Source organism: Arachis stenosperma, chromosome 6 (genome assembly GCF_014773155.1).
Source record: "Arachis stenosperma cultivar V10309 chromosome 6, arast.V10309.gnm1.PFL2, whole genome shotgun sequence".
NCBI lineage: Eukaryota > Viridiplantae > Streptophyta > Magnoliopsida > Fabales > Fabaceae > Arachis > Arachis stenosperma.
Window position 1 is genome coordinate 7,264,896 of NC_080382.1, and position 13,334 is coordinate 7,278,229.

General features: G+C 28.7%; 1 protein-coding gene across 5 annotated transcripts; it reads right to left on the minus strand.

Moving 5' to 3' along the window:
- Positions 1 to 7,682: 7,682 nt before the first annotated feature.
- On the minus strand, positions 7,683 to 12,581 carry LOC130933435 (calmodulin-binding protein 60 B-like). Of its 5 annotated transcripts, none has more exons than XM_057863050.1 (8): positions 12,015 to 12,581; positions 11,543 to 11,615; positions 11,379 to 11,440; positions 10,853 to 11,307; positions 10,601 to 10,767; positions 10,111 to 10,224; positions 9,495 to 9,564; positions 7,683 to 8,122 (listed from the first exon to the last, which is right to left on the minus strand). In XM_057863050.1, the coding sequence occupies exons 1-8, from the start codon at positions 12,017 to 12,019 to the stop codon at positions 7,959 to 7,961; spliced, it is 1,110 nt and encodes a 369-aa protein (XP_057719033.1). In that variant the 5' UTR covers positions 12,020 to 12,581; the 3' UTR covers positions 7,683 to 7,958. The 5 variants fall into 5 exon arrangements, with proteins under 5 accessions (XP_057719033.1, XP_057719032.1, XP_057719031.1 ...); XM_057863049.1 differs by having other exon boundaries at positions 11,543 to 11,621; XM_057863048.1 differs by having other exon boundaries at positions 11,722 to 12,581.
- Between the last annotated feature and the right edge of the window lie 753 nt (positions 12,582 to 13,334).

The window sequence follows — 13,334 nt, forward strand, 5'->3', positions numbered from 1 at the left end:
TGCTACTCATTTTATTATTATTTGTTTTTGAAGAATGGCAAGGATATGTAATGAAGATGTATGCCTTGCGGATAGTGCAAGTTCGCACACTATTCTCAAAAGTGATATATATTTTACCCATCTTGTGCCAAAAGAGGAATATGTTAATACTATTATTGGCTCAGGCAATGTGATAGAAGGCTCTGGAAGAGCTATAATTTTGTTTCCTGGAGGAACAAAATTTATAATAAATAATGCACTATTATCTACCAAGTCTCTGAGGAACTTGTTGAGTTTCAAAGATATTCGCCGAAATGGATATCATGTTGAGACGATAAATGAGGAAAATCATGAGTATTTATGTATCACAACTCATGATTCAAATAAGAAAGTTATATTAGAAAAATTACCCTCTCTTTCATCTGGGTTGTATTATACCAAGATTAGTGCAATTGAATCACATGCCATTGTAAACCAGAAGTTTACTAACTCAAATGAGTTCATAACTTGGCACGACCGATTGGGTCATCCGGGAACAACCATGATGAGGAGAATTATTGAAAACTCTCATGGACATTCACTAAAGAACCAGAAGATTCTTAAAACTAGTGAATTTTGTTGTGCTGCATGTTCTCAGGGAAAGTTAATTTTAAGGCCATCACCAGTAAAGATTGGATTTGAGTCCCCTGAATTCCTAGAAAGGATTCAAGGTGATATATGTGGACCTATTCATCCACCATGTGGATCTTTTAGATATTTTATGGTCCTGATAGACGCATCTTCGAGATGGTCACATGTGTGCTTATTATCTTCTCGCAACCTGGCGTTTGCGAGATTACTGGCTCAAATTATTCGATTAAAAGCACAATTTCCAGAAAATCCAATTAAAGCAATTCGTCTTGATAATGCTGGTGAATTTACTTCCCAAGCTTTTGATGCTTATTGTATGGCTAATGGAATAAGTGTTGAACATCCAGTAGCTTATGTTCACACACAAAATGGGTTAGCAGAATCACTTATTAAGCGCCTCCAATTAATCGCTAGACCCTTGCTTATGAGAACAAATCTCCCAACCTCGGTTTGGGGGCATGCTATTTTACATGCCGCAGCACTTATTCGTTTGAGGCCAACAAGTTATCATCAATTCTCTCCTATGCAATTAGCTTTTGGCCAGCAGCCAAATGTTTCCCATTTAAGAATATTTGGGTGTGCAATATATGTTCCCATTGCACCACCTAATCGCACCAAAATGGGACCCCAAAGAAAATTGGGGATATATGTTGGATATGATTCTCCCTCTATAGTGAGGTATCTTGAGATACAAACTGGTGATGTGTTTAAAGCCCGGTTTGCGGATTGTCATTTTGATGAATCAAAATTTCCAACATTAGGGGGAGAGAATAAGCTTCCTGAAAAGGAACTTAATTGGAATGCATCATCGTTGATGCATTTAGATCCTCGATCAGGGCAATGTGAACTAGAAGTTCAAAAGATTATACATTTGCAAAGAATAGCAAATGAATTGCCTGATGCATTTTCCGATACAAAGAGGATAACCAAATCTTATATACCAGCGGAAAATGCCTCAATTCGAATTGACGTCCCAGTAGGACAAGTAGCCACTGAAGCAAATTCACGCCAGAAGCGTGGCAGGGCGGAAAATGCCCCAATTCGAATTGATGTCCCAGTAGGACAAATAGCCACGGAAGCAAATACACGCCAGAAGCGTGGCAGGCCTGTCGGTTCCAAAGACAAAAATCCTCGAAAGAGAAAAGAGGTAAATACGATTCCTGTTGAAAAAGACATAGTAAAGACACCGGCAGTTGTCCAAAATTCTGATATAACGCCAGAAGACGTTCAGGTACCTGAAAATTGTGAAAATGACGAGATCTCGATAAATTATGTCTTTACAGGAGAGAAATGGGACCGAAATAAGACAATTGTCAATGAAATATTTGCATATAATGTGGCAGTAGATATCATGCATGAAAGTAAGGATCTTGAGCCAAGATCAGTCGAAGAATGTCGACAAAGAAATGATTGGCCAAAATGGGAAGCAGCCATGAAGGCTGAATTAGACTCACTTGCAAAACGTGAAGTCTTTGGACCTGTAGTCCGTACACCTGAAGATGTAAAACCTGTTGGATATAAGTGGGTATTTGTGAGAAAACGAAATGAGAAAAATGAAGTTGTGCGCTATAAAGCCCGACTTGTGGCACAAGATTTTTCACAAAGGCCTGGTATAGATTACGAAGAAACGTATTCCCCCGTAGTGGATGCGATAACATTACGTTATTTGGTCAGTTTATCTGCATATCATAAACTGCATATGCATTTAATGGATGTGGTAACAGCCTATTTGTACGGCTTATTAGATCGGGATATCTATATGAAAGTCCCTGAAGGACTAAAGATATCTAAACCATCCAATGAATATTCGCAAGGGTTGTACTCAGTCAAATTGCAAAGATCTTTATATGGTCTAAAGCAATCTGGACGAATGTGGTATAATCGTCTTACTGAGTATCTGGCCAAAAACGGATTCAAGAATGATGATATCTGCCCATGTGTTTTCATAAAGAAATCTGCATCTGGGTTCATTATAATTGCTGTGTACGTTGATGATTTAAATATCATTGGGACTCCTGAAGAGATTCCAACAATTATAAAAACTCTAAAAGAAGAGTTTGAGATGAAAGATCTTGGAAAAACTAAGTTTTGTCTCGGCTTGCAGATCGAGCATATAAAAGGTGGGATCTTTATTCATCAAACAACATACACAGAAAGGATCTTGAAAAGATTTTATATGGATAAGTCACATCCATTAAGTACACCTATGATCGTAAGATCTTTGGATGTGAAAAAGGATCAATTCCGTCCTAAAGAAGAAAATGAAGATATCCTTGGTCCTGAAGTACCATATCTTAGTGCCATTGGAGCGCTAATGTATCTTGCTAATAATACGCGACCTGACATATCATTCGCGGTGAATTTATTAGCAAGGTATAGTTCCTCTCCAACCAGAAGACATTGGAGTGGAATCAAACAAATTTTTCGATATCTTCATGGAACGGTTGATATGGGATTGTTTTACCCCTATGGATCCAAGTCACAACTAGTTGGCTATGCAGATGCTGGCTACTTGTCTGATCCACATAAAGGGAGATCTCAAACAGGATATCTGTTTACATATGGTGGTACAGCTATATCTTGGAGGTCCACGAAACAGACAATTGCTGCAACATCCTCTAATCATGCTGAAATACTGGCGATTCATGAAGCTAGTCGCGAGTGTTTTTGGCTAAGGAGTCTGATTCAATATATTATGTCATCATGTGGACTGATTGATCATAAGATAGCTCCAACTGTCCTGTTTGAAGATAATACAGCATGTATTGCTCAACTTAAAGGCGGATACATTAAAGGCGATAGAACAAAGCACATTTCTCCCAAATTCTTCTTCACTCATGATCTTCAAAATCAAGGGACAATTGATGTCCAACAGATCCGCTCAAGTGACAATCTGGCAGATTTGTTCACAAAGTCACTCCCAAAATCTTCCTTTGAAAGATTGGTACATGAAATTGGGATGCGCCGATTTCGAGACATCAACTGATGTCGACAAGAGGGGGAGACTGTACTCTTTTTTCCTTGGTCAGGTTTTTTCCCATTGGGTTTTTCTTGACAAGGTTTTTAATGAGGCAGCCCCATCATTAAAGGATATTGTACTCTTTTTCCTTCACTAAGGTTTTTTCCCAATGGATTTTTCTTTAGTAAGGTTTTAATGAGGCAATAATCCTAAAATGGTCATCCAAGGGGGAGTGTTGTGATAAGCATGGACGTGGATGCCCATTTCTCCATGTGAAGCTCACATTCTCAAGAGAGCATGTATTTAATAAAGGTTGAAAAAGGGTGATATTTTATGTGTATAAATAGGGGATGCATTGCATCCATCTGTACACAACAATAACAATATAACAAAATATTATTCTTCCTTCCTTTTCATACAAATAAATCAATCATCTTTTATGTTGCAATCAAATACCCTTCTCCTTATATTACTATTACAATTCTTCCTCTTCTTTTATTTTATAAGTATTTTAAATTCTATTTTCTATTACTCTTTACATATAATATTAATAGCAATATTGACCATCTTTATTATATTGAGATAGTATCAAATGCAAATATCTCTCTCTTTATTTTTAATACTTTTTCTTATCTTTGTATATATATACACAATACAACATATAATATTATTATATATATATAATAATTATTGAGCTAATTATATTAATAATAGAGTCTTCTATTTATACATCTCTATTTTATATCTTTTATTTATTTTACAACATTAACAACCTTATTGTTACCAAAACCATCTTTTAATATTTTCTTTTAGATCTCATTTTTATAAAAAAAATTCTAAAATTTAGTAATTAATCACCAACGCTCTATAATTAAAGAAAAAGCTTTTGTGTTAGTGATTGTTGATGAGTCAATTTTATTTACGTACTAAAATTAAATATTATTAATTCTTAAATATGTACGTTAATTGTTCTTCTCAAATTTAATAATAGAATAATATTAAATATTTAAATTTTTTTAAAGTTAAAATTAAATAAGACGTTTGATATTTTTTAAAATAAAAATAAAAATCTAAAACATTAAGAATTTAATTAAAATTTAACCTAAATATTAAGAATAATATTTTATCCAAATTAAAAATTGTTGGCTCCTGCAATTTTCCGATAGAGTTTAGTGATAGTAATATAATTTCATCAAATATGTAGCTGTGACACGCATAGTATTAAATATGAATAATGCTACATGGTTAACCATCATTATTATTTTAGATCCGTATGTGATCATTAATAATTTATATTTATATTTACTAAAAATTGGATACATAAATTAATATAATTTACTTTTATATTTTTAGAATTTATATACATAAATAAATAAATTTATTTATTGAAAATAATTTAAAGTCTATATATGTTGATCAAATAATAACTAAATTAAAATTAGAAAAAACTGTGGGCTAAGTGTTTCTCATTAAATATAGTGTGAGGAATTTAACGTGGTGGCCTGGTGGGTCTATGGGACTCCGAGTCAGTAACATAAATTTCCACAAGTAAGCGCGTTTAAGACTTTTAGACCGCCAGAGACAAGATCACATAAGCATACGTGAAACTAGTTACATTATATGGCATTTGAATGATTATCTATTATTATTCTTATTAATTGGGTGTAGCTAACATACGATAAGTTTATTATTAATTAAAAAATTTAAATATTTTTATTTAATAAATATAAAATAAATATATTAAAAATTAAAATTTTTTTATATTTTTAATAAAAAAATTTAATTTTGTAATTTTAACATGTGTCATGCACACTGACATACACATGATAAATAATAAACCCTTCTTGATTACTACTCTTGATTTAGTTTAGTAGGCTTTCAGGGTTTAGCTATATTGAGGCCGCTTAATTATGCTTCAGTCAGGTAGGTTATATTTGTTTATAGAGACAGGACATTGAGATATAGATACAGAGATATAAAATTATGTTTAGTAGAAGAAATATGGATAGAAATAGTATGTTTAAAAATATTGAATTAGTGTATTTTATGTCCATTTAAACAGAAAAGATACAAAAATACTAATAAAAGACACAATTTATTTTTTTATTTTTTTATTATTTTTATTAATTTTTTATAATTATATTTTTTTATTATTATATTTTTCATCTCAAATTTTTTAAATAAAAAAATAAAAATAAATTAAATTTTTATAATTTATTTTAATTTATCACCAAACAAAATATAAAAATATAAAATTTTATGTCTTTATTTATTTATATTTTATTCTCTTTTATTTTTAATATCTTATCCTATCCTATTCTCAAAAACAAACGCACTCTCGCAGAACACCTGCAAATTAATTATAATGTAACGAATTTATCACAAAGCAGAAGCTCAATTTCCTTGTTCGTTGATCCCTAGATATAGCATACTTAATTAGCTTCCCTTTTTTGCTTTGTTTGTTTCTTTCTAACTAGATTTCATCTTCGGTCAAAGAAGAAAACTTGTCTTACGCTCATTTATAGCCACCTTATCTTACACGCTAGAGATAAGCTTACAAGTAAGCCGTGTGGCTACTCTGAAGAAAAAATTATTTATAAATATTTTAATATAGGAAAATGTTAAGAAACAATAATTTTGTTAACCAATATAAACAACCACCAATTATATTACATCCTAATTTAATGTTATTAATTAAATTTAATATTAATTTATTTTTTTAACTCTATTAATTCACATTGTTCAAATATTATTTAAAAATATTATTGATTATCTATACTTTTCCTTTAGTAAAATACACTAAAGTATGTTTTATTTTAATTTTACAAAAAAAGAAATATATATTTGATTAATAAAAATATCATTTAAATATTTTACACGAGAGAGGAAGTCTCTTTTCTCCTCTTGTACATAATTAAGATGCATGCATTCATTGCATTTTACATCTAAATATCCTTATTACTATTAGGAAATGGATCATCTCCAGTTTTTTCAACACTTGACAAAATACAGTGCAATCTCTCACCGTTGATTTTAATAGTGGGACCAAAAATAAATAAGAGAGAGAGTGTGATGAATGGTTAGATTAAACACTACACACCATCCAATTTTTTATTCACTGGAGAGAATCCACTCCCTTATTATTACCTCATGGCACCGTTCCGAATTCAATTTTGTTATGGCTATCTACTCCATTGCCATTAATTCTTATAATCATACATTCCATTATTTACTTTGTCCGAAAGCCTATCTTTAATTTGCTCGTTTCGGAAAAAAATAATTATATATACCACCACTGTTGTCTGTTCCATTGAATTAGTCTCCAAAAAGACAAAAGTCTTTTAAAGATATAGATGAGGTAAAATAATTTAGTTAAATATGTTAATAATTTTAATTATTAATTATATATAAAAATATATATGAAGTGAATAATTGTTTTATTAAGTATTAAATAATTTAGACACAAAAAATATAAAATAATTTAGTTACAATATATATTTTAAAACGTGTTAAAATTATTATTAATATTTTTTTAAATAAGTAAATAAATAAAAGATATATTAAAAAGAGAAGTGTTAGGAGGCTAACAAAATTTGTGATATGTAGCCATTAATTAGTCATCATTAATATTTTTAAGGTTTAATTACTCTGTTGGTTCTTATAATTTTGCGAAATTTTCAATTAGATTCCTATACTTTTTTTTCTTTTAATTAGGTCCTTCAACCAATTTTTTTTTCAATTAGATCTCTCTTAGTAGTAATTAGCTTAATTATATAGGGACCCAACTAAAAAAAAATTGGTGCAGAGACCAAATAAAATGAAAAAAAAGTATAGGGACTCAATTGAAAAAAAATTGGATGCAGAGACCCAATTAAAAGGAAAAAAGTATAGAGATCAACATTGTAATTAAACCTATTTTTAATGGTGTGAGATGATATCTAATAGTATATGATTACTTTTTTTTTATAGTTAAGTGATCGTCAAATTTCAATAAAAATGTTGGCCTCTAGACTTTCTCTATTAAAAATATAAAATTATATCTTTTCATAAAATAATTTTTAAAATAAATAATTTTAACATATATTTTAAAGACACATTTTAACTAAACTCAATATTAAATGATAATAATTGTTTTTATTGATTAGATAAATTAACAAATACAAATAAATACCTAAATTATAATTGAATAAAGTTATCCGGCCCATGGCCAAACACTGCCGTATGTGTTTGTCTTTCAAAGTTCAAGTAGCTATATATATATATAGACTATAGAGAGAGCCTAAAAAGTGCTATACATCTTCGCCCCCATGCATTTCAATTCATTCACAACAACAATTATTCCCACACATACAAGATAGATATTGCCATATTAAAAAGTCATATGAACTCATCAGAAACAATAATCCCAATCATTATTCCCTTCTATGCGCGTTTCACGGGGTAGTAGCTCAAATAGTTCTGTTTCAAAATCAAACTGCCCATTGCTATCTGCTCCAGCAACGTGTGGTGTTGAGGTAGAAGGTTGGACAAAATCTTGCCCTGTTCCTAGTTGATCTGCATCATATGTTAAAGCAGATGGATAAACAAATTAAAGGAAGCTAAAATTAAAGAGCATAGCTTATTAAATTATATATATATATATATATATATATATATATATATATATATATATATATATATATATATATATATATATATATATATATAATATATAGGCAAACCACAAAAAATGCAGCCGAATAATTTTATCGTCGACAAAAATACACTAAAACTTTGTTATTAACAAAAATACTCTCAAATAATTTTAAAATATGATAAAAATGTTCAACATTAAATATGTATTATTCAAAAATACTTTAGAAATTGAATTTTGATGTGGTATTTTGCAACCGTAATTAAAAAATGAGATATTTTTATCGTTAAAATTTGGTGATTTTTCGCTAAGCATATATTTCTTTGGTGATTTTTCTAAGAATAAAAATCTCATTTTTTTAATTATACTTATAAAAAATCGCATAAAAAATTAATTTATAAAATATTTTTATTATATTTTTAAATTATTTTAAAATATTTTTATCGATAATAAAATTCGAATACGTACATCATTTTTGCCTATAACAAAATTATTTGAATATATTTTTAGTAATTTATCCTGTATATAAACATGATTATTATTTGGGAGGGACCATCTCACTGTTATCAGAGCATAGGACAAAGGAAACTCTTAATTATTATTTGAACCAACATTTAATTACTTTTCCATATAACTATACTAACTCATTCGCGATTAGTTGATGATGAGATATACTAAATATTTGATGTGCGCCATATCTCATAATTTATTATTGGATGATTTGGATCACATACAAGATTACTGCACAACTACATAAAGAAAAGGTAGGCAGTACTACAAAATTATTAAGATCTATGTTCAAACAAAAAGTACAAAACTTTTTAATATAATAAAGTAATGCTTTAGTCCTGTGGGTTAAGTTCTATTTTTTGTTTTTAATAATTAAAATATCTTATTTTTATTTTAAATATTTTATTTTATTAGTTTAAAATTTTTTATTAAAATAAATTTTTCTTTTAAAAAATTATTTTATTATTATCTTTTTATTTTTCTTATTTCTATATCAGTTTTATTATAAATTATTACAATTACCATGGTCATTACAACTACTATAATTATGTTGTTGATATTACCTAGATAAAGATGACAATAAAGAAAAGGAGTACTTTTAAAAGACAAAAGAAAAAAAAATTGTGACTAAATAATAAAAAAAATAATAAATAAAATATTTGAATAAAATAGAAGGTTTCAAAAACTAAGAACAATAATACTAAAACTTAATCCAAATAGTTAGATATATAATACCAAAACAGTAATTTATCCGTTTAATATACATACTTGCATAATTCATACCTTGATGTTGTAGACTTGCCATTGGGCCTGGAAAGGTGTGTGCAAATGCTAGTGTCTCCTCAACATGCTGCTGTATATATTGTCAACCAAGCATACTATAATATCATCAGAAGATATCCATCGATAAATAATAATGTATGTATATATTCATGGATTTTTTTTTTTAAATCAAAGTAAAAGTACAAGAGAAAATCAAACGTTAATCTAGGATTATTACCAATGATGATCCTAGTCAGATAGGTTGATCTGTCTAGAATCTCAAAATATAGAGCTCTTTAAAAACTTTGGTAAAATAATCACTTTTTCTTACTATGTATAGGCAAGAGTAAATTTTACAAGTCTAACTATTACAATTTCTAAACTCTAACCGAAATAATAATTCATCTTGGTTATTGTATTGTAATTATAATTAACAGGCATCGCCTAAACCAGTTTATAAAGTCCTGCAATAATTATTTACACAAATACTCTCACCAGAGATATAACAGGATTAGTATATATATTCAAAAGCAGATGATCAGTAATTCTGTTGTCCATCAACCACTAATTAATTATTACAAAGATTCAAGTTAAAAAAAATATGATACTACCTATACCGGATCAGAGGTAGGTGTACCTTATCATCATCAGAGTTGATGATAATATTCTGCGAATGACACTTTTGTCCTTGACAACTAGTCTTAGCATGGTTAAGTGTTTCCCTCAGCTTTCTTGAACCTTGGCCAAATATCTGTGGCCAAAAACAGAAGATTCAAGTGAAAATCTATAGTATAAGATAGGATTGTATTAGGTAATCAATAATTTTTTTTTGAAAAACATGAACAACAAATTTTAAAATTGGTCTAATTCAAGTAAAATATATTATACTCTAAATTATTTACCTAAATTTTAATATTTAAATAACTATTCGTACACTTGAATCACACGCGCACTATGCATAAATAACACAAGTTAAGATTGTTAATAATAAAAAAATTTAAATAATTTATTTTAATAAATATACAATAAATGTATTAAAAATTTAAATTTTGCATGTTAGCTAATAAAACCTATTAATAATTAAGTTTCAAATAGTAAAAAAAATAAAACATGAACAAACAACATACCTTTTGTAACAAAGGACGATCGGTTGGGTTGTCAAAACGCAAGAGATCCTCAACAGTTTGGATTTTAAGGTGACGAAAGAGGCGGTCATGGACGTGACCATCTTTTGATATGTTGACCAATCGCCATATTTCGTCCTTAGGTGACGGAGGGTAATGCTTCGTATTCCCTGATAATGGTTGATGATGATGATGAGATTAAGATTATGTGTAATTAATGATTACTATTAAGTAAATAATTAGTTGAGTAGTGACCTCTGCTTTCCTTGACCCTGAAAGGATTGCTTACAGCTTCTCCGACGTGTTGTTGATGGCAAGGTAAGTGAACAATGGCTCCTAATCTGTAACGGCTGCTTCTTGTACGCTTTGAGTTACCGGTGAAGGTAATGAAGTTGATGTGACCAACTCCTTCCTTTAGTGTGATAACCGTTTCTCCTTTTAGTAACATGGCTTTATCTTCTCTTTGGTGAACGATGTTGTGCTTGAATTCGCTTGTGCTCCACCTTCCATTATTGGAGCCGAAATCGCCGTTGAGGGCACAAATCTCGACCTTAATGGAAGACAGTGGGCCATGTGTTACTACTGAATTACTCACAGTATCATATAGAGCAACCTCAACATCATTTTCTTTCGCTTTGATTTTGGAGTCTTTATAAATTGTATCACCCAAATCAGCCTTGAAAACCAACTTGTAGCGTTTCTCCGCCGCCCTAGCAACAAATTAAATCACATCAATTACTTCATCCATATTATTAATTAAGAGGAAGAAATTAAAACAAACCCTGAATGTAGTGATGCTTTGAGCTCCGCGATGGACAGTTTGCTCTCCAACTCCTCCTTTACCTAATTGAAATAATACGATACAGATAGAGACCATAAGTGATAAGTTAACTACTTTCCGAATTTCTCAAAGAAAATAAAAAAGAGTGTTATGTATTTTGTTACCACTTCCCGAATGAATTTTGTGAGAGCCGGCACGATTTCCGTTTCTATGTTGAGCTTCACATATTTTCCAGTCCTGATACTAAGTAATTAATTAACACAAGAGAAAGAAACCACAACTTAATTAAACACACAATATAGAAAATATAACAGATAACAAATTAGAATTTGTTTATTGATACCAGATGCCTCCCTCCTCACGTCTCCGCTTTAAGTTTCCAGCTTGGCTTATTGTGTTCATTATTTTAGAAACACAATAATCAATATTATTCAAATTCAACAGCTAAAACCCTTTACTTTAAGCTATCACTTATCAAGAAGGATTCAGTTCACAATGTGCAACTGTGCAAGTTAAATTCGTTGTTGATGCTGATTGTTGACAAGTGCGTGCTTCTTTTAAAAGAGGACACAGTTGAAGCTGGGAATTATTGAAGTGATGAGAAGATTATATGTGAAGATTCCAGGAAAACGATACCTCATTTACTGGAAATAAGTTTGCCTCATCTTAATATCGCTACCTTCTCATTGCATTGCCTTTCTTCCTTCCTTCATTGGACGCGTTTTGCGCATACGTAACAATTTCTACTTACAAAAAGCATTCTTGCTAACGGCGTCAATTCAAAATTATTACGAGAAATTTATGCAGTTAAAAAGTTAGGTTTATTCAGATATAACACAACAATTCAATTTTTTTAATAAATATACGGGAGTCACTCCCTTAAAAAGGTTTAAAACGTTTTTTTTTTTAAAACTGATTATAAAATTTTAAATAATTAAAAAGTTAATATATAAATGCCTATTTTTTATTTTTTTCTATCTTAAATAATTTAACTAGATTTATCAGGTTTGATTTTATCATCTATTCAACCAACAATAAATAGATATATAATCAAGTCAGAATTAAGTTTATCTAAATTTAAATTTGGCTCACCAGTCAACAGCGAGTTCATAATCAAACAATTAACAAATTAAACTCAAAATGACTCATAACTCATAATTCATGAGTTGACTTGACTTACTTCTAATTCTACTAGTGTATCTAGTGATGAATCCACAAAATTTTAGAGATAAAAATAATATATAAAAATAATAAAAATTTAACATAAATATATTTAGATATTAAAAATTTAAAATATATTAACCAAACTTTAAATAATTTAATTAACACATAAAAAATATATTAATTTAAAAATATTTTTTGTCAAATATTCTCTATATCCATCGACTCACATTTTATTGATTATTTTTTATATAATACAAAAAAATTATAATTCAATAATTAAAAAATTTATAAAAAAATATATAAAATAAAAAAAAACACAAAAATAATTACGAGAAAAATAAAAATTTAACTCAAACAATCACATTTTTTATATATAAATATAAATAATATTTTTTTATCAAGTAATTATTTAAATATTTTTTGCCATTTAATTGCACAGTTGACACTCTATAATATTCATAGTAAAATTTTTTTTGATAAAAATAATTATACATAATACCAAAACTAAATTAAATAAATAGTAAAAATAAATAAATGATATATAATATATATTATCTCAATTAACTAAAAAAACTATTAAATACTAACCGTCTCATTTTTATTTGAGAAACTAAATTTCATTTTAGTTAATTAATTAATTAAATTATTATTATTATTTAATCATGCATATTTATTTTTTAATATAAATAAATTAAATTTATATAATTCGATAATTTTTATCTTTGAATTGTTATTTAATAATCTAAATTTTTCAGATATATATTTAAAAAAAATTAAATATGAGGACAAACT